Source organism: Petromyzon marinus, chromosome 67 (assembly GCF_048934315.1).
Source record: "Petromyzon marinus isolate PM22_M1 ecotype Great Lakes invasive population chromosome 67, UKy_Petmar_22M1.pri1.0, whole genome shotgun sequence".
NCBI lineage: Eukaryota > Metazoa > Chordata > Hyperoartia > Petromyzontiformes > Petromyzontidae > Petromyzon > Petromyzon marinus.
This window is the reverse complement of record NC_133733.1, coordinates 1,004,864-1,026,886: the sequence shown is the minus strand read 5'-3', so window position 1 is coordinate 1,026,886 and position 22,023 is coordinate 1,004,864. Positions and strand designations below refer to the sequence as shown.

Genomic DNA, 22,023 nt, shown 5'->3' with positions numbered 1-22,023 from the left:
CGGCCTCTGTGGAGGAGGCTCGTGAAGGACGCTACTGGGCAGTTGGAGGCAGTCGCCCTCCAACAACAACGGAGGGCGGAGGAGCGACGCTCACAACGAGCGGAGCGCCGGGTGGCTAAAGCACAGCAAGTTGGCACAGTTGGGGGCACAGGTGGTGCATCAGCCAGTCATCTCAGTCCGCCAACCCATGGCACCTGCTGGGTCTGTCCCGTGACCTCCTGCCGAGCCTTCGGCACTTCACGTCACCTCAAGGTGGCACAAGCACCGTGGTGACGTCATCACTGCTTAGTGGTGAATGGCGGTTGTTGTTGTTGTGTGAGTGTCTCTCTGTGTGGTGTAACAGCGCGCTGCACTACGAACCCGGAGACCCGAGTTCCGTTCCCGCTCATGGCCCACCACCAGTGACGGCTATCCCAAACCGGTCCTGGGGCTCCCTTAGGTCGACTCAGCCTCGAATAAGTTTCCCTGCTACTCGCTACTAACAGCACTTGCCCCTACAGTCTGTTAAAGGCTACACGGGGGATCTTTGTCTGTGTCTACCTTCACAGGTGCTGCTGCTACTCGCTACTCACAGCACTTGCCCCTACAGCCTGTTAGAGGCTACACGGAGGACCTTTGTCTGTGTATACCTTCACAGGTGCTGCTGCTACTCGCTACTCACAGCACTTGCCCCTAGTCTGTTAGAGGCTACACGGGGGACCTTTGTCTGTGTCTACCTTCACAGGTGCTGCTGCTACTCGGTACTAACAGCACTTGTCCCTACAGTCTGTTAGAGGCTACACGGGGGACCTTTGTCTTTGTGCTGTGTGTAGCCGGGGCTCCGTTCTCGCTGCTGCCCGCGTTCCGGGGCCACTCGGGGTTCCCCAGCCTCGTGGCGCGACTCCGCAAGCAGGTGCTCAGCTCACCCCGCCCACCGCTCACCCACACCACGCTGACCGAGAAGAACTGGTGAGTGGAGCTCGCTCACCACGCTCGCACGCTCACCACGCTCGCTCACTCACCACGCTCGCTCACCACGCTCGCTCGCTCACTCACCACGCTCACCACGCTCACCACGCTCGTTCATCACGCTCGCTCACCACGCTCGCTCGCTCACCACGCTCGCTCGCTCACCACGCTCGCTCGCTCACTCACCACGCTCACCACGCTCGCTCACTACGCTCGCTGAGGGCCAATGAGTGCACTCACCGAACGCTCGCCGCACTCGCTGGGCTCGGGTGTGGCCAGTGGGAAAACCACCACCAGTACCGTGATAGCCCCCACACTGCCAGTGGGAAAACCACCACCAGTACCGTGCCGGTCTCACACTGCCAGTGGGAAAACCACCACCAGTACCGTGATAGCCCCCACACTGCCAGTGGGAAAACCACCACCAGTACCGTGATAGCCCCACGTTGGCTCGGGTGTGGCCAGTGGGAAAACCACCACCAGTACCGTGCTGGTCTCACGCTGCCAGTGGGAAAACCACCACCACCTGTAACCATGGCCGTACGAATCATGTGATCCATCTTCCCCAGGTTCCACTTTGCGGCGCGGATCTGGGACGCGGTTCGCAAGTCTCCACTCATGGCCGAGTACGGACGACTGCTCGCGTAGACGCGGGGAGACACGGGGAGACACGGAGAGACACGGAGACACGGGGAGGAGGTGGAGACACGGGGGAGGAGGCGGAGACACGGGGAGGAGACACGGGGGAGGAGGCGGAGACACGGGGGAGGAGGCGGAGACACGGGGGAGGAGGCGGAGACACGGGGGAGGGTGGGACACGGGAAGAGGAGACACAGGGACCCGCGGACAAGGAGACAAGATGGAGACACGAGGGATATGCGGAGACACTGAGATGAGACACGGGGCGGAGACAGCGTGGAGGACAAGGAGACGCGGGGACATGCGGAGGAGACGCTGGGATGAGGATGGATTCCTGCGTGCGTGATGACGCGCGCTGGTCATGATGTACGTGTGTGTACGTTGAACTTGTTTTGCACCGTAGGGCGAGTGGGTGAGTGACTGTGTGAGTGGGTGAGTGACTGTGTGAGTGGGTGAGTGACTGTGTGAGTGGGTGAGTGACTGTGTGAGTGGGTGAGTAAGTGGGTGAGTGGCTGTGTGAGTGGGTGAGTGACTGTGTGAGTGGGTGAGTAAGTGGGTGAGTGGCTGTGTGAGTGGGTGAGTGACTATGCCAGTCTGTGTGTGTACGTTAAACTTCTTCGATGACGATTCGTGCACACGTGTTCCGTAGCGTTCTGTCGTGTTCCGTTCTGTCGTGTTCTGTCGTGTTCCGTTCTGCGGCGTTCCGTTCCGTCGCCTTGCGTTCCGCTCCGCAGCGTTCCGCTCCGCTGCTTTGTCGTCGTCGGCTGTGGCCCCACCGACCACGTTAGCGGCTCTCCAACTCCGCCACCGCCGCCGCCTCCGCCGCCGGTGGCGGAGTTTTCGTTTCGAACCGTGGGCGGCAAGCTGCTTGGTCCCCCGCACGGCGACACGAAGACCACGAGGAGGCCGTGGTGCCGGGCCGTGGTGCCGGGGGAGAGCCATCGGCACTGCGAGTGGGCTTGTGGACGTGGTTGGTGGTGGTGGTGGTGATGATGATGTTGGTGATGATGGTGGTGATGATGGTGGTGATGGTGGTGATGATGGTGGCGATGTCGCGATTTGAATAGAGTTGAATAAAGAGAGTTTTGTTATTTGTTATTTTCTTTGAACCTATCAACGTAACTTCACCGTAAGGCCCAAAGAAGGAGAGTCACAGACTTCACGTGAAGTGGCGGTCGTGTATTTTACACCACAGGGGGACCCACAGGCACAGCCATCACGCAAACAGCCTCCTCACCACACCGCGGGGTGAGTGTGTCTGTGTGTGAGTGGGTGTGTGTGTCTGTGTGTGTGTGAGAGTCTGTGTTTGCATGAGTGGGTGTCTAAGTGAGTGTCTAAGTGTCTGTGTGAGTGCATGAGTGAGTGTCTAAGTGTCTGTGTGAGTGCATGAGTGAGTGTCTAAGTGAGTGTTTAAGTGTCTGTGTGAATGAGTGTCTGTGAGTGCATGAGTGAGTGTCTAAGTGAGTGTCTGAGTGAGTGTCTAAGTGTGTGAATGAGTGTGTGAGTGGGTGTCTAAGTGTCTGTGTGAGTGGGTGTCTAAGTGAGTGTCTAAGTGTGTGAATGAGTGTGCGAGTGTCTGCGTGAGTGAGTGCATGAGTGAGTGTCTAAGTGTCTGAATGAGTGTCTGTGTGAGTGTCTTGGTGTCTTTCTCATTTGGCCACCATCAACCTCATGATCTGGCCGTGGAATTTTTCCACTTTCTTCACATCCTGAGCCTGGTCCGTCTCGAACTGCAGGCACTGCCAACACATCACCAGCACATCACCACCATCACATCACATCACCACCATCACCACCACATCACCATCAACAACAACCGCCGTTTCCCACTAAGTGTCGGTAACGTCACCACGACGCTTTTGCCAGGCCATGTGCACGTCAAGGCCACGTGGAGTGTCGAACGCCCGCTGGCAGGAGGTCACGGGACAGACCCAGGTGCCACGGGTCGACTGAGATGACTGAGATGACTGGCTGATGCACCACCTGTGCCCCCTACCGTGCCAACTTGCTGTGCTTTAGCCACCCGGCGCTCCGCTCGTTGTTGTGAGCGTCGCTCCTCCGCCCTCCGTTGTTGCTGGAGGGTGACTACCTCCAACTGCCCAGTAGCATCCTTCACGAGCCTCCTCCACAGAGGCCGATCTTGACACCGCTGGTACCAGCCATCGGCAAGTCCACTCAGCTCCACGTCCTCCTGTACCACGTCACTCCATCTCTTCTCTAGCCCGTGCCGCGCCCGTTTAGCCCCCTCAATCCGGCCGAACAAAAGCTGTTTCGGCATGCGGTGGCTGGGCATGCGGGCTACATGACCCAGCCATCGCAGCTTTGCCCGCCGGAGGAGCTCACCAATGGGACTTTGTCCATATTTGTGAGCTCCTCACACAATCCAGCCTGGTTAAACCCAGGATGGATCGTAGGCAGGCTAGCCTAAATGTTCCATTAGGGGGGGGTCCACGTTTCGCAAGCGTAGAGAAGGGAGGGAATGACCGTGGCCGAGAAGACCTGAAGCTTAGTGCGGAGCGACAGACCAGGTAGCTTCCACACAGCGTTACGCAACCGATGAAAAGATCGCCGCTCGACTGATTCGGAGTGAGACCTCTGCTGTTAAACTGGAGCCGGTCATAAGTACACTGCCCAGGTATGGGAAACTCTCCACTCTCTCCACAACTGCCCCATCACCGATTGGGAGTTGTGGGGGTGGAGTGTCCGAGGGTACACAATACGCAAATCACATCACCATCACATCACATCATTACATCACCACATCACATCATCACCATCATCACATCACCATCACATCACATCATCACATCATCACATCACATCATCACATCATCACCATCATCACATCATCACATCACATCATCACATCACCATCACATCACCATCACATCACATCATCACCATCATCACCATCACATCACCATCACATCATCACCATCACATCATCACATCACCATCATCACATCATCACATCACATCATCACCATCATCACATCACATCACCATCACATAACATCATCACCATCACATCACCATCATCACATCACATCATCACCATCACATCACCACATCATCACATCATCATCACATCATCATCACATCACCACATCATCACATCACCACATCACATCATCACATCACCATCATCACATCATCACATCATCATCACATTAGATCACCACATCACATCATTACATCACCATCACATCATCACATCACATCATCACCATCATCACCATCACATCATCACCATCACATCATCACATCATCACATCATCACCATCACATCATCACATCACCATCATCACATCATCACATCACATCATCACCATCATCACATCACCATCACATAACATCATCACCATCACATCATCACATCACCATCATCACATCACATCATCACCATCACATCACCACATCATCACATCATCATCACATCATCATCACATCATCACATCATCACATCACCACATCATCACATCACCACATCACATCATCACATCACCATCATCACATCATCACATCATCATCACATCATTAGATCACCACATCACATCATCACATCATCATCATCATCACATCATCACATCATCACCACCATCACATCATCACATCACATCACATCATCACATCATCATCACATCATCACATCACCATCATCACATCATCACATCACCATCATCACATCATCATCACGTCATCATCATCATCACATCATCATCACATCATCACATCACATCACCACATCATCACATCACATCATCACATCATCACCATCACATCACCACATCATCACATTACATCACCACATCACATCATCACATCATCACATCACCATCATCACATCATCATCATCATCACATCATCACATCACATCACATCACCACATCATCACATCACATCATCACATCATCACATCATCACCATCACATCACCACATCATCACATTACATCACCACATCACATCATCACATCATCACATCATCAAATTACATCACCACAACACACCATCACATCATCACATCATCACATCACAACATCATCACATCATCACATCACCACCATCACATCATCACCACCATCACATCATCACCATCATCACATCACATCATCATGGTTGGCAACATCACGCCATCCTCGTGATCATGGTCGTCACATCATAATTGTCGTGGTGGTGAGCGTGGTGGTATTGGTGAGCGTGGTGAGGGTGGTGAGCGTGGTGAGGGTGGTGGTGGTGAGCATGGTGGTAGTGGTGAGGGTGGTGGTGGTGAGCGTGGTGAGGGTGGTAGTGGTGAGGGTGGTGGTGGTGAGCATTGTGGTAGTGGTGAGGGTGGTGGTGAGGGTGGTGGTGATCGTGGTGATCGTGGTGAGGGTGGTGGTGGTGAGGGTGGTGAGGGTGGTGGTGGTGGTGAGGGTGGTGGTGAGGGTGGTGGTGGTGGTGAGGGTGGTGGTGGTGGTGAGCGTGGTGATGGTGAGCATGTTGGTGAGTAGGGCTGCTTACCACGACGTCGTCTGTCACCTTGATTGACAGGTGTCCAGCACAATGTCTATACTTCACCACCACACGCACCTACACGCGGGACAGACACAGACAAAGATCCCCCGTGTAGCCTCTAACAGACTGTAGCGGCAAGTGCTGTTAGTAGCGAGTAGCAGCAGCGCCTGTGAAGGTAGACACAGACAAAGATCCCCCGTGTAGCCTCTAACAGACTGTAGGGGCAAGTGCTGTGAGTAGCGAGTAGCAGCAGCACCTGTGAAGGTAGACACAGACAAAGGTCCCCCGTGTAGCCTCTAACAGACTGTAGGGGCAAGTGCTGTTAGCGAGCAGCACCTATGAAGGCTACCGGCACTGTGGCATACGAGGGGGTGGGTGGCTACCAGCACCACGCCCGGCCGCCTTTGTCTCTCCCCCAGTGGCGATGTTCACTACACACCACACAGCACCGGGTAACTCGTTTGAGGCTGAGCCGACCTAGGGGAGGCCCAGCACCGGTTCCGATGGCCGTCACTGAGTTGGTGGCCGTGAGCTGGAATCGAACTTGGGGCCTAGCCCAGGGTTGACGGCGCTCTGCGCTAACCGCGGCGCCTCCACTCCTCCTCTGCTGAGCCGAGGGCAGGTGAGGAGCACCCACCTGGTGAGTGAGTGGTGAGTGGTGAGTGAGTGGTGAGTGGTGAGTGAGTGGTGAATGAGTGGTGAGTGAGTGAATGGTGAGTAGTTGGTGAGTGAGTGGTGAGTGAGTGGTGAGTAGTTGGTGAGTGGTGAGTGAGTGGTGAGTGAGTGGTGAGTGAGTGGTGAGTAGTTGGTGAGTGAGTGGTGAGTGAGTGAGTGAGTGGTGAGTGAGTGGTGAGTAGTTGGTGAGTGAGTGGTGAGTAAGTGGTGAGTAGTTGGTGAATGGGTGGTGAGTGAGTGGTGAGTGAGTGGTGAGTGAGTGGTGAGTGAGTGGTGAGAAGTTGGTGAGTGAGTGGTGAGTGAGTAAGTGGTGAGTGAGTGGTGAGTGAGTGAGTGGTGAGTGAGTGGTGAGTGAGTGGTGAGTTGAGTGAGTGGTGAGTGAGTGGTGAGTGGTGAGTGAGTGGTGAGTGAGTGGTGAGTGAGAGGTGAGTTGAGTGGTGAGTGAGTGGTGAGTAGTTGGTGAGTGAGTGGTGAGTGGTGAGTGAGTGGTGAGTGAGTGAGCGGTAAGTAGTTGGTGAGTGGTGAGTGAGTGGTGAGTGAGTGGTGAGTAGTTGGTGAGTGAGTGGTGAGTGAGTGGTGAGTAGTTGGTGAGTGAGTGAGTAGTGAGTGAGTGGTGAGTGAGTGAGTGGTGAGTGAGTGAGTGGTGAGTAGTTGGTGAGTGAGTGGTGAGTGAGTGGTGAGTGAGTGGTGAGTGGTAAGTGAGTGGTGAGTGAGTGGTGAGTGAGTGGTGAGTAGTTGGTGAGTGAGTGGTGAGTGAGTAAGTGGTGAGTGAGTGGTGAGTGAGTGAGTGAGTGGTGAGTGGGTGGTGAGTGAGTGGTGAGTGAGTGGTGGGTAGTGAGTGGGTGGTGGGTGAGTGAGTGGTGAGTGAGTGGTGAGTGAGTGAGTGGTGAGTGGTGAGTGAGTGGTGAGTGAGTGGTGAGTGAGTGGTGAGTGGTAAGTGAGTGGTGAGTGAGTGGTGAGTGAGTGAGTGAGTGGCGAGTGAGTGGTGAGTGAGTGGTGAGTGAGTGGTGAATGAATGGTGAGTGAGTTGTGAGTGAGTGGTGAGTGAGTGGTGAGTAGTTGGTGAGTGAGTGGTGAGTGAGTGGTGAGTAAGTGGTGAGTGAGTGGTGAGTGAGTGGTGAGTAAGTGGTGAGTGAGTGGTGAGTGAGTGGTGAGTGAGTGAGGGGTGAGTGAGTGGTGAGTGAGTGAGTGGTGAGTGAGTGGTGAGTGAGTGGTGAGTGAGTGGTAAGTGAGTGGTGAGTGAGTGGTGAGTGATTGAGTGAGTGGTGAGTGAGTGGTGAGTGAGTGGTGGTGAGTGGTGAGTAGTTGGTGAGTGAGTGGTGAGTGAGTGAGTGGTGAGTGAGTGGTGAGTGAGTGGTGAGTTGAGTGAGTGGTGAGTGAGTGGTGAGTGGTGAGTGAGTGGTGAGTGAGTGGTGAGTGAGAGGTGAGTTGAGTGGTGAGTGAGTGGTGAGTAGTTGGTGAGTGAGTGGTGAGTGGTGAGTGAGTGGTGAGTGAGTGAGCGGTAAGTAGTTGGTGAGTGGTGAGTGAGTGGTGAGTGAGTGGTGAGTAGTTGGTGAGTGAGTGGTGAGTGAGTGGTGAGTAGTTGGTGAGTGAGTGAGTAGTGAGTGAGTGGTGAGTGAGTGAGTGGTGAGTGAGTGAGTGGTGAGTAGTTGGTGAGTGAGTGGTGAGTGAGTGGTGAGTGAGTGGTGAGTGGTAAGTGAGTGGTGAGTGAGTGGTGAGTGAGTGGTGAGTAGTTGGTGAGTGAGTGGTGAGTGAGTAAGTGGTGAGTGAGTGGTGAGTGAGTGAGTGAGTGGTGAGTGGGTGGTGAGTGAGTGGTGAGTGAGTGGTGGGTAGTGAGTGGGTGGTGGGTGAGTGAGTGGTGAGTGAGTGGTGAGTGAGTGAGTGGTGAGTGGTGAGTGAGTGGTGAGTGAGTGGTGAGTGAGTGGTGAGTGGTAAGTGAGTGGTGAGTGAGTGGTGAGTGAGTGAGTGAGTGGCGAGTGAGTGGTGAGTGAGTGGTGAGTGAGTGGTGAATGAATGGTGAGTGAGTGGTGAGTGAGTGGTGAGTGAGTGGTGAGTAGTTGGTGAGTGAGTGGTGAGTGAGTGGTGAGTAAGTGGTGAGTGAGTGGTGAGTGAGTGGTGAGTAAGTGGTGAGTGAGTGGTGAGTGAGTGGTGAGTGAGTGAGGGGTGAGTGAGTGGTGAGTGAGTGAGTGGTGAGTGAGTGGTGAGTGAGTGGTGAGTGAGTGGTAAGTGAGTGGTGAGTGAGTGGTGAGTGATTGAGTGAGTGGTGAGTGAGTGGTGAGTGAGTGGTGGTGAGTGAGTGAGTGGTGAGTGGTGAGTGAGTGGTGAGTGAGTGAGTGGTGAGTGAGTGGTGAGTGAGTGAGTGAGTGGTGAGTGAGTGGTGAATGAGTGGTGAGTGAGTGAGTGGTTAGTGAGTGGTGAGTGAGTGGTGAGTGAGTGGTGAATGAGTGGTGAGTGAGTGAGTGGTTAGTGAGTGGTGAGTGAGTGGTGAGTGGTGAGTGAGTGGTGAGTGAGTAGTGAGTGGTGAGTGAGTGGTGAGTGAGTGGTGAGTAAGTGGTGAGTGAGTGGTGAGTAAGTAGTGAGTGGTGAGTGAGTGGTGAGTGAGTGAGTGGTGAGTGAGTGGTGAGTAAGTGGTGAGTGAGTGGTGAGTAAGTGGTGAGTGAGTGGTGAGTGAGTGGTGAGTAAGTGGTGAGTGAGTGGTGAGTGAGTGGTAAGTGAGTGAGTAGTGAGTGAGTGGTGAGTGAGTGAGTGGTGAGTGAGTGGTGAGTGAGTGAGTGGTGAGTGAGTGAGTGGTGAGTAAGTGGTGAGTGAGTGGTGAGTGAGTGGTGAGTGAGTGGTGAGTGAGTGGTGAGTACCACCACCTTCATGGGATTGGAACTGCAGAGTTTCTCGGCAGAGCGAGTGAACTCCTCCCAGCAGCGCACAAATGTCATTGTGGAGACACGGGGAGACACCTGGAGACACGGGGACATGGGGAGACACGGGGACACGGGGAGACACAGGGAGACACGTCAAGGTGGAGACACGGGGACATCTGGAGACACGGGGAGACCTGGGGACACGGGGTAAATTGGCGATGTTGAAGATCGAGTGAGACAGGGGGAGAGACGCGGAGAGACACAGAGACACACACAGACACACACAGACACACACAGGCACACACACACAGACACACACAGACACACAGACACACACAGACACACACATACACACACAACAACAACCGCCATTCGCCACTAAGTGGCGGTGACGTCACCACGACGCTTGTGCCAGGCTATGTGCACCTTGAGGCCACGTGAAGTGTCGAACGCCCGCTGGCAGGTCACGGGGCAGACCCAGGTGCCACGGGTCGACTGACTGAGATGACTGAGATGACTGGCTGATGCACCACCTGTGCCCTCTACTGTGCCAACTTGCTGTGCTTTAGCCACCCGGCGCTCCGCTCGTTGTTGTAAGCGTCGCTCCTCCGCCCTCCGTTGTTGTTGGAGGGCGACTGCCTCCAACTGCCCAGTAGCATCCTTCACGAGCCTCCTCCACAGAGGCCGATCTTGACACCGCTGGTACCAGTCATCGGCAAGTCCATTCAGCTCCACGTCCTCCTGTACCACATCACTCCATCTCTTCTCTAGCCCGTACCGCACCCATTTAGCCCCCTCGATCCGGCCGAACAAAAGTTGTTTCGGCATGCGGTGGCTGGGCATGCGGGCTACATGAACCAGCAAACGCAGCCTTGCCCGCCGGAGGAGCTCACCGATGGGACCTTGCCCAGATCTTTCAAGGATTTGTGAGCTCCTCACACAATGCAGTCTGGTTAAACCCAGGATTGATCGTAGGCAGGCCAGCCTAAATGTTTCTAACCGGCGAAGATGTTCCATTAGGGGGGTCCACGTTTTGCAAGCGTAGAGAAGGAGGGAATGACCATGGCTGAGAAGACCTGAAGCTTAGTGTGGAGTGACAGACCAGGTAGCTTCCACACAGCATTACGCAACCGATTAAAAGATATTGCCGCTCGACTGACTCAGAGTGAGACCTCTGCTGTTAAACTGGAGCCGGTCATAAGCACACTGCCCAGGTATGGGAAACTCTCCACTCTCTCCACAACTGCCCCATCACCGATTGGGAGTTGTGGGGGTGGAGTGTCCGATGGTACAAAATACCCAGGCAAGTGCTTAGTTTTGGTGGGGCTGATGGTAAGGCCCCATCTCTTAGTGGCACGCTCCAGTCTCAGCAGCAACGTCTCCAACTCCTCCTCTGAATGAGCAGCTATTACCAAATCATCGGCATACATAACGTGGTTGAGCAATAGGGAGCCATCCCTTGACCGCACCCGGGCATCGATCAGCCTCCCATTATATCTGTACCATATGGAGATTCCCCTGGTACAGCCATTGAAGGCTTCACAAACTACGTGGTCAAAATAGATGTTAAATAATGTGAGAGCCAGAGGACATCCCTGTGGCACCCCAAGGTGTACAGGGAATGGCTCTGACTCCCGGCCACGTAGTTTTACCTGGGCCCGCTCACCATCATGAAGGTCCTTAATGATCGTGAGCAGAAGGTCAGGTACTCCAAAAGCACGAAGAACAACCCAGAGCCCAGGCCTACTGATGGTATCATAGCCCTTGACCAGGTCAATAAAGCAGAGATGTAGGTCTTGCTGGAATTCCCTACACCTCTGCTGTAGCAGACGGACAGACCGACACACACACACACAGACACACACACACACAGACAGACACACACACACAGATTCACACACACAGACAACAACCGCCATTCGCCACTAAGTGGCGGTGACGTCACCACGACGCTTGTGCCAGGCTATGTGCACCCTGAGGCCACGTGAAGTGTCGAACGCACGCTGGCAGGAGGTCACGGGGCAGACCCAGGTGCCACGGGTCGACTGACTGAGATGACTGAGATGACTGGCTGATGCACCACCTGTGCCCCCTACTGTGCCAACCTGCTGTGCTTTAGCCACCCGGCGCTCCACTCGTTGTTGTGAGCGTCGCTCCTCCGCCCTCCGTTGTTGTTGGAGGGCGACTGCCTCCAACTGCCCAGTAGCGTCCTTCACGAGCCTCCTCCACAGAGGCCGATCTTGACACCGCTGGTACCAGTCATCGGCAATTAATTACCACGAAACCACGAGTTAAACTGCCACACACAGACACGCACACAGACACGCACACAGACAAAGATCCCCCGTATAGCCTTAACAGACTGTAGGGGCAAGTGCTGTTAGCGAGCACCTACGAAGGCCGGATCGGTACACGAGGGGGTGGGTGGCCAGCACCACGCCCGACCGCCTTTGTCTCCCTAGTGGCAATGTTTACACACCGCACCAGGTACTCATTTGAGGCTGAGTCGACCTAGGGGACGCCCGGGACCGGTTCAGATAATCGTCACTGGTGTTGGCTGTGAGCGGGAATCGAACCCGGGTCGCCAGGTTCATAGTGCAGCGTAGCGCTAGCCGCTACACTACCGCTCCCCACACAGATACACACACACAGATATACACGCACACAGATACACACACACACAGATACACACACACAGACACACACATACATACGGAGACACACACACAGACACACACACAGACACACACATACACACACACACCGACACACAGACAGACACACACACAGACACATACACAGACAGACACACAGACACACACACACAGACACACACACTAACACACTTACACACTAACATACAGACACACACTAACACACAGACACTAACACACACACTAACACACTACACACTAACATACAGACACACACACTACACACACACACAGACGCTAACACAGACACACTACACACTAACATACACACACACACAGACACACACACACAGACACACACACACTAACACACATACACTAACACACACACAGACACACACAGACACTAACACACACACAGACACTAACACACAGACACACAGGCACTAACACACTAACACACAGACACTAACACACAGACACACACAGAACCACACTACACACTAACATTCATACACACAGACACACACACAGACACACACACATACACACAGACACACACATAGACACACACTAACACACACACAGACACTAACACACAGACACACTACACACAGACACACACATACACACAGACACACACACACTAACACACATACACACTAACATACAGACACACACACTACATACATACAGACACATACACAGACACACACACTAACACACACACTAACATACAGGCACACACTAACACACAGACACATACGTACATACAGACACATACACACAGACACACACACACAGACACTAACACACATACACACTAACATACAGACACACACTAACACACTACACACTAACATACATACAGACACATACACACAGACACACACACTAACACACATACACACTAACACACAGACACTAACACACAGACACACACACTAACACACATACACACTAACATACACACTAACATACACACTACATACACACATACACACACACTAACACACACACACTAACATACAGACACACACTAACACACTAACATACATACAGACACACACTAACACACACACTAACACACATACACACAGACACATACACACAGACCGTGCTCGCTGCGTGCTGCTCGCGAGGTTCCTCCTCGTGCTCTGCCGCTGCCTCGCTCCTTGTGCAACGTCACCGCTGCGTGCAAGACATGGCGGCCATGTTCCTCAGGGGTAGCACTCCCTTTGGGCGGCCATCTTACTCGGGGGCGCTCTCCTATGGGGTGGCCATCGGACTCAGGGTGAGCTCTGCTATTGGGCGGCTATCTCACTCAGGGGGGGGGAACGGCCCGATTGGGTGGTCGTCTCACTCAGGGGAGCTCTCCCATTGGGTGGTCGTCTTACCCAAGCGGAGTGCTCCCATTGGGCGGCCATATTGCACGGGGGTTGTCCGCCATTGGTCGGCCTTCTTGCTCAGGGGAAGCTCCCCCCATTGGGTGGCATGGAAATGCGGTGACGTCACTCCGCGGCGACCTCGGCGGGGCGCGGCGTTTCATTGGTCATTGCCATGCCCGAGGTAACATGGAGGCGCTAGCTCACTTGAACATGACGTCATCTTACCGGCGAGTGACGTCATGATGCTTCGTTCTGATGATCCGGTCAAGAGTCTCACCACAGTGTTCACCATGAGTCTCACCACAGTGTTCACCATGAGTCTCACCACAGGGTTCACCATGAGTCTCACCACAGTGTTCACCATGAGTCTCACCACAGGGTTCACCATGAGTCTCACCACAGTGTTCACCATGAGTCTCACCACAGTGTTCACCATGAGTCTCACCACAGGGTTCACCATGAGTCTCACCACAGGGTTCACCATGAGTCTCACCACAGTGTTCACCATGAGTCTCACCACAGTGTTCACCATGAGTCTCACCACAGTGTTCACCAAGAGTCTCACCACAGGGTTCACCATGAGTCTCACCACAGGGTTCACCAAGAGTCTCACCACAGGGTTCACCATGAGGCTCACCACAGGGTTCACCATGAGGCTCACCACAGTGTTCACCATGAGCCTCACCACAGGGTTCACCATGAGTCTCACCACAGGGTTCACCATGAGTCTCACCACAGGGTTCACCAAGAGTCTCACCACAGGGTTCACCATGAGTCTCACCACAGGGTTCACCAAGAGTCTCACCACAGGGTTCACCAAGAGTCTCACCACAGTGTTCACCATGAGTCTCACCACAGTGTTCACCATGAGTCTTACCGCAGTGTTCACCATGAGTCCCACCACAGGGTTCACCATGAATCTCACCACAGTGTTCACCAAGAGTCTCACCACAGTGTTCACCATGAGTCTCACCACAGTGTTCACCATGAGCCTCACCACAGTGTTCACCAAGAGTCTCACCACAGTGTTCACCATGAGTCTCACCACAGTGTTCACCATGAGTCTCACCACAATGTTCACCATGAGCCTCACCATAGTGTTCACCATGAGTCTCACCACAGTGTTCACCATGAGTCTCACCATTGTGTTCACCATGAGTCTCACCACAGGGTTCACCATGAACCTTGCTGTACCCACAGTGTTCACCATGAGTCTCACCACAGTGTTCACCATGAGTGTCACCACAGTGTTCACCATGAGTCTCACAACAGGGTTCACCATGAGTCTCACCACAGGGTTCACCATGGGCCTTACCGCAGGGTTCACCATGAGTCTCACCACAGGGTTCACCATGAGACTCACTACAGTGTTCACCATGAGTCTCACCACAGTGTTCACCATGAGTCTCACCACAGTGTTCACCATGAGTCTCACCACAGGGTTCACCATGAGTCTCACCACAGGGTTCACCATGAGTCTCACCACAGGGTTCACCATGAGACTCACTACAGTGTTCACCATGAGTCTCACCACAGTGTTCACCATGAGTCTCACCACAGTGTTCACCATGAGTCTCACCACAGTGTTCACCATGAGTCTCACCACAGGGTTCACCATGGGTCTTACCGCAGGGTTCACCATGAGTCTCACCACAGGGTTCACCATGAGACTCACTACAGTGTTCACCATGAGTCTCACCACAGGGTTCACCATGAGTCTCACCACAGGGTTCACCATGAGTCTGACCACAGTGTTCACCATGAACCTTGCTGTACCCAGTGTTCACCATGAGTCTCACCGCAGTGTTCACCATGAACCTTGCTCTACCCACAGGGTTCACCATGAGTCTCACCACAGTGTTCACCATGAGTCTCACAACAGTGTTCACCATGAGTCTCACCACAGTGTTCACCATGAGTCTCACCACAGGGTTCACCATGAGTTTCACCACAGGGTTCACCATGTGTCTCACCACAGTGTTCACCATGAGTCTCACCACAGTGTTCACCATGAGTCTCACCACTGTTCACCATGAGCCTCACCACAGTGTTCACCATGAGTCTCACCACAGGGTTCACCATGAGTCTCACCACAGTGTTCACCATGAGCCTCACCACAGTGTTCACCATGAGTCTCACCATTTTGTTCACCATGAGTCTCACCACAGTGTTCACCATGAGTCTCACCACAGGGTTCACCATGAGTCTCACCACAGGGTTCACCATGAGTCTCACCACAGGGTTCACCATGAGTCTCACCACAGTGTTCACCATGAGTCTCACCACAGTGTTCACCATGAGTCTCACCACAGGGTTCACCATGAGTCTCACCACTGTTCACCATGAGCCTCACCACAGGGTTCACCATGAGTCTCACCACAGGGTTCACCATGAGTCTCACCACAGTGTTCACCATGAGTCTCACCACTGTTCACCATGAGCCTCACCACAGGGTTCACCATGAGTCTCACCACAGTGTTCACCATGAGTCTCACCACAGTGTTCACCATGAGTCTCACCACAGTGTTCACCATGAGTCTCACCACAGGGTTCACCATGAGTCTCACCACAGTGTTCACCATGAGTCTCACCATTTTGTTCACCATGAGTCTCACCACAGTGTTCACCATGAGTCTCACCACAGGGTTCACCATGAGTCTCACCACAGGGTTCACCATGAGTCTCACCACAGGGTTCACCATGAGTCTCACCACAGTGTTCACCATGAGTCTCACCACAGGGTTCACCATGAGTCTCACCACAGTGTTCACCATGAGTCTCACCATTTTGTTCACCATGAGTCTCACCACAGTGTTCACCATGAGTCTCACCACAGGGTTCACCATGAGTCTCACCACAGGGTTCACCATGAGTCTCACCACAGTGTTCACCATGAGGCTCACCACAGTGTTCACCATGAGTCTCACCACAGGGTTCACCATGAGTCTCACCACAGTGTTCACCATGAGCCTCACCACAGTGTTCACCATGAGTCTCACCACAGGGTTCACCATGAGTCTCACCACAGGGTTCACCATGGGTCTTACCGCAGGGTTCACCATGAGTCTCACCACAGGGTTCACCATGAGACTCACTACAGTGTTCACCATGAGTCTCACCACAGGGTTCACCATGAGTCTCACCACAGGGTTCACCATGAGTCTGACCACAGTGTTCACCATGAACCTTGCTGTACCCAGTGTTCACCATGAGTCTCACCGCAGTGTTCACCATGAACCTTGCTCTACCCACAGGGTTCACCATGAGTCTCACCACAGTGTTCACCATGAGTCTCACCACAGTGTTCACCATGAGTCTCACCACAGTGTTCACCATGAGTCTCACCACAGTGTTCACCATGAGTCTCACCACAGGGTTCACCATGAGTTTCACCACAGGGTTCACCATGTGTCTCACCACAGTGTTCACCATGAGTCTCACCATTTTGTTCACCATGAGTCTCACCACAGTGTTCACCATGAGTCTCACCACAGTGTTCACCATGAGTCTCACCATTTTGTTCACCATGAGTCTCACCACAGTGTTCACCATGAGTCTCACCACAGTGTTCACCATGAGTCTCACCACAGTGTTCACCATGAGCCTCACCACAGGGTTCACCATGAGTCTCACCACAGGGTTCACCATGAGTCCCACCATTTTGTTCACCATGAGTCTCACCATTTTGTTCACCATGAGTCTCACCACAGTGTTCACCATGAGTCTCACCACAGTGTTCACCATGAGTCTCACCACAGTGTTCACCATGAGTCTCACCGCAGTGTTCACCATGAGTCTCACCGCAGTGTTCACCATGAGTCATGAACTGCCTCCCCTTGGTCGACTTCGCCTTAAAACGAGATCAGCGTCTGGTATCGGTGTAACACGTCACCACTGGGGAGACAAAGGCGGCCGGGCGGTTAAAGGTGTGCAGTTCCCGGCCTTCATAAGCCGTGGCTAGGAGATGTTAACTACCTCGCCTGGTATACAGGAGGTCTGTGGCTCTCATCATCATCATCACGGTGGCTAAGAGATGTTAACTACCTCGCCAGATGTACAGGAGGTCTGTGTCTCTCATCATCATCACGGTGGCTAGGAGATGTTGATTACCTCGCTTGGTCTACAGGAGGTCTGTGTCTCTCATCATCATCACGGTGGCTAGGAGATGTTAACTACCTCGCCTTGTCTACAGGAGGTCTGTGTCTCATCATCATCATCATCACGGTGGCTATGAGATGTTAACTACCTCGCGTGGTACACAGGAGGTCTGTGTCTCTCATCATCACCACGTTGGCTATGAGATGTTGACTACCTCGCCTGGTGTACAGGAGGTCTGTGTCTCTCATCATCATCACGGTGGCTAGGAGATGTTAACTACCTCGCCTGATCTACAGGAGGTCTGTGTCTCATCATCTTCATCATCACGGCGGCTAGGAGATGTTGACTACCTCGCCTGGTATACAGGAGGTATGTGTCTCTCATCATCATCACGGTGGCTAGGAGATGTTAACTACCTCGCCTGGTATACAGGAGGTCTGTGTCTCATCATTATCATCACGGTGGCTAGGAGATGTTAACTACCTCGCCTGGTACACAGGAGGTCTGTGTCTCTCATCATCATCACGGTGGCTATGAGATGTTGACTACCTCGCCTGGTCTACAGGAGGTCGTGGGTTCGACCCCTGACCCTGACGATGCCTGCTGCTGCTACTGCTGCTGTTTGTATGTTTGGTGTCTGCGTCTCTCATCATCACGGTGACTAGGAGATGTTAACTACCTCGCCTGGTATTCTGGAGGTCGTGGGTTCTACCCCGACCCTGACGATGCCTGCTGCTGCTGCTGCTGTTTGTATGTTCGGTGTCTGCGTCTCTCTCTCATCATCATCACGGTGACTATGAGATGTTGACTACCTCGCCTGGTATACAGGAGATCGTGGGTTCGACCCCTGACCCTGACGATGCCTGCTGATGCTGCTGTATATTTGTTTGGTGTCTGCGTCTCTCTCTCATCATCACGGTGGCTATGAGATGTTAACTACTTCGCCTGGTATACAGGAGGTCGTGGGTTCGACCCCTGACCCTGACTATGCCTGCTGCTGCTACTGCTGCTGTATATTTGTTTGAAGTCTGTGTCTCTCCTCATCACGGTGACTAGGCGATGTTAACTACCTCGCCAGGTATTCAGGTAGTCGTGGGTTCGACCCCTGACCCTGACGATGCCTGCTGCTACTGCTGCTGTATATTTGTTTGGAGTCTGCGTCTCTCTCTCCGTGTTTCCGGTTTGTCCCCCTCCACGTTCAGAGTCGACATCGCCCCGCGCTCAGTCATTGGCTGCCGTCCACGTGACGATGATCAGATGGGGATGGCTTAGTTGTGTATTTGTTTATTGTGTTGGGGGGGGCGTCCATAAATGACGTCACGCACCTGGGGGGTGGGGTCAGACATTTGTGACGATGTGTGACGACGAGAGAGGGGGGGTTGAGAAGCGTGACGTCACATCAAAATGCGCAACTTTATAAATAAATATCGACACAACACGTTCTAACTTAATTAAACAGACTTTGTAATAAATGTGTTCTCTCCTACAACATCAGAGTGCAGCGCCACATTAAACACGCAACTACAATAACAACAATAGTTTAAAGCGATTTGAAGCAAGTTTTATTGTTTTGATGGGGGGGGGGGGGTGGGGGACAGAGCTTTGTGACGTCATATTTGAGGGGGGGGTGTCTGACTTTGTGACGTCATGTGACGAGGGGGGGGGGTCAAAATTGCCCACGACAGCAATCTGTTTCGCTGTGGTTGTCCCACCTGATGATGGACGCTCGTGGTGCTTCCGCAAAGTCACGTGATTCCATGTACGTACTAGCTACTCACGTGACTTTACCGGGCCATGCGTCACTCATTGACGCTGCGTAGGAACCTCCTGGGTTACTACACCAGCAGCAGCAGGGGATCATTGTGGCCGTCCGTCCGTCGTGCATCCACAATATGGGAGGGAGGGGCTGGGGTGGGGAGGGGCTGGGTGTGGGGGAGAGGGTGGGGAGGGGCTGGGTGGGGAGGGGCTGGGTGGGGAGGGAGGGGCTGGGTGGGGAGGGTTGGGAGGGGCTGGGTGGGGAGGGAGGAGCTGGGCGGGGGGAGGGGCTGGGTGGGGGGAGGGGCTGGGTGGGGGGAGGAGCTGGGTGGGGAAGGAGGGGCTGGATGGGGGGAGGGGCTAGGTGGGGAGGGGGCGGCTGGGTGGGGGGTGGGGCTGGGTGGGGGGGCTGGGTGGGGGGTGGGAGAGGAGGGGCTGGGTGGGGAGGGAGGGGCTGGTCACCCCGTGGTGCCCCCCTTATAAAACTCAACGTTTCACCAACTCACGCCGGCTTGTGCCCGCCCTCACAGTGGGGCGTATTGTGCGGAACGCACCACCACGTGGTGCCGCCGTTGTTGTTGACCCTGGCCATTGACCGAGCAGTAACCCAAAGTTCCTACCAGCTCATCCCTCCGCAGGAGAATGTGTTTATAGAATGTGTTTATAGAATGTGTTTATAGAATGTGTTAATAGAATGTGTTAATAGAATGTGTTAATAGAATGTGTTAATAGAATGTGTTTATAGAATGTGTTTATATAATGTGTTTATAGAATGTGTTTATAGAATGTGTTTATAGAATGTGTTTATAGAATGTGTTTATAGAATGTGTTTATAGAATGTGTTTATAGAATGTGTTTATAGAATGTGTTTATAGAATGTGTTTATAGAATGTGTTTATATAATGTGATTATAGAATGTGTTTATAGAATGTGTTAATAGAATGTGTTTATAGAATGTGTTTATAGAATGTGTTTATAGAATGTGTTTATAGAATGTGTTAATAGAATGTGTTTATAGAATTGTGTTTATAGAATGTGTTAATAAAATGTGATTATAGAATGTGTTGATAGAATGTGTTTATAGAATGTGTTAATAGAATGTGTTTATAGAATGTGTTAATAGAATGTGATTATAGAATGTGTTTATAGAATGTGTTTATAGAATGTGTTTATAGAATGTGTTTATAGAATGTGGCTATAGAATGTGGCTATAGAATGTGGCTATAGAATGTGGTAACAGAATGTGTTAGTTTGTTACTCTGTCCACTTAACTCCCAGCCCCCCGGCTCGCAGTGCCCTAGGGGAGGCGATCTGACCCGACCCAGCCAAGCTGCCGGGTCCCGACCACTGGTCCCAGCTCGACCGGCCCTCGAGGTCCCAGAGTCCTCGTCTACCTGCCTCCAGTCTTCGTAGCACTGATACTCACAGCACTTGCCCCTACAGCCTGTTAGAGGCTACACGGGGGACCTTTGTCTGTGTCTACCTTCATAGGCGCTGCTGCTACTCACTACTCACAGCACTTGCCCCTACAGTCTGTTAGAGGCTACACGGGGGACCTTTGTCTGTGTCTACCTTCACAGGCGCTGCTGCTACTCGCTACTCACAGCACTTGCCCCTACAGTCTGTTAGAGGCTACACGGGGGATCTTTGTCTGTGTCTACCTTCACAGGTGCTGCTGCTACTCGCTACTCACAGCACTTGCCCCTGCAAGGTCTGTTAGAGGCTACACGGGGGATCTTTGTCTGTGTCTACCTTCACAGGTGCTGCTGCTACTCGCTACTAACAGCACTTGCCCCTGCAAGTCTGTTAGAGGCTACACGGGGGACCTTTGTCTGTATCTACCTTCACAGGTGCTTCTGCTACTCGCTACTCACAGCACTTGCCCCTACAGCCTGTTAGAGGCTACACGGGGGACCTTTGTCTGTGTCTACCTTCACAGGTGCTGCTGCTACTCGTTACTCACAGCACTTGCCCCTACAAGTCTGTTAGAGGCTACACGGGGGACCTTTGTCTGTGTCTACCTTCATAGGCGCTGCTGCTACTCACTACTCACAGCACTTGCCCCTACAGTCTGTTAGAGGCTACACGGGGGACCTTTGTCTGTGTCTACCTCATAGGTGCTACTCGCTACTCACAGCACTTGCCCCTACAGCCTGTTAGAGGCTTCACGGGGGATCTTTGTCTGTGTAACCGTGACACGTCACGTGGCGTGTGCTGAGCAGGTGAGAGAGGGGGGCTCTGCCCGCCCCCTTCTCTGTCTATCTGGAGAGTTAATCCGGCTGCACGCGATTGAGGTGTAATCTTCTCAGAGTGTTCAGAGCAGCGAGGGAGAAAGACGGAGAGAGAGGCTCACACAGAGAGAGACACAGAGAGACACACAGAGAGAGACACAGAGAGACACAGAGAGAGACACAGAGAGACACAGAGACAGAGACACAGAGAGACACACACAGAGAGTGACACAGAGAGAGACAGAGAGAGGCACAGAGAGACACAGAGAGACACAGAGACAGAGA

The 22,023-nt window shown here is 53.0% G+C and overlaps 2 protein-coding genes across 3 annotated transcripts in view; one reads left to right on the top strand and one right to left on the bottom strand.

The window, feature by feature from the left end:
- Positions 1-2,678, top strand: part of SMG9 (SMG9 nonsense mediated mRNA decay factor) — a 46,061-nt gene extending 43,383 nt beyond the window's left edge. For both annotated transcript variants that reach the window (XM_076054684.1, XM_076054683.1), the window contains exons 13-14: positions 813-948; positions 1,518-2,678. In XM_076054684.1, coding sequence (XP_075910799.1) covers positions 813-948; positions 1,518-1,596 — 215 coding nt within the window. In that variant the 3' untranslated portion in view covers positions 1,597-2,678. The remainder of the gene's footprint in view (positions 1-812; positions 949-1,517) is intronic.
- A 73-nt stretch (positions 2,679-2,751) lies between these two features.
- SRP9 (signal recognition particle 9) lies at positions 2,752-13,505 on the bottom strand. The gene is made up of 4 exons (XM_032978496.2): positions 13,383-13,505; positions 9,616-9,708; positions 6,089-6,157; positions 2,752-3,326 (listed from the first exon to the last, which is right to left on the bottom strand). Exons 2-4 carry the CDS (start codon positions 9,685-9,687, stop codon positions 3,237-3,239), a joined length of 231 nt encoding a protein of 76 aa, XP_032834387.1. The 5' UTR covers positions 9,688-9,708; positions 13,383-13,505; the 3' UTR covers positions 2,752-3,236.
- Between the last annotated feature and the right edge of the window lie 8,518 nt (positions 13,506-22,023).

Excerpts from the sequence above, each read along its gene's own strand:
- SRP9 (XM_032978496.2), bottom strand. The coding sequence starts at position 9,687 with ATGACATTTGTGCGCTGCTGGGAGGAGTTCACTCGCTCTGCCGAGAAA. Across the intron at positions 6,158-9,615 it reads GCAGTTCCAATCCCATGAAG|GTGCGTGTGGTGGTGAAGTA; the intron begins GTGGTGGTACTC and ends TCCCGCGTGTAG. Across the intron at positions 3,327-6,088 it reads AGGTGACAGACGACGTCGTG|TGCCTGCAGTTCGAGACGGA; the intron begins GTAAGCAGCCCT and ends ATGTGTTGGCAG.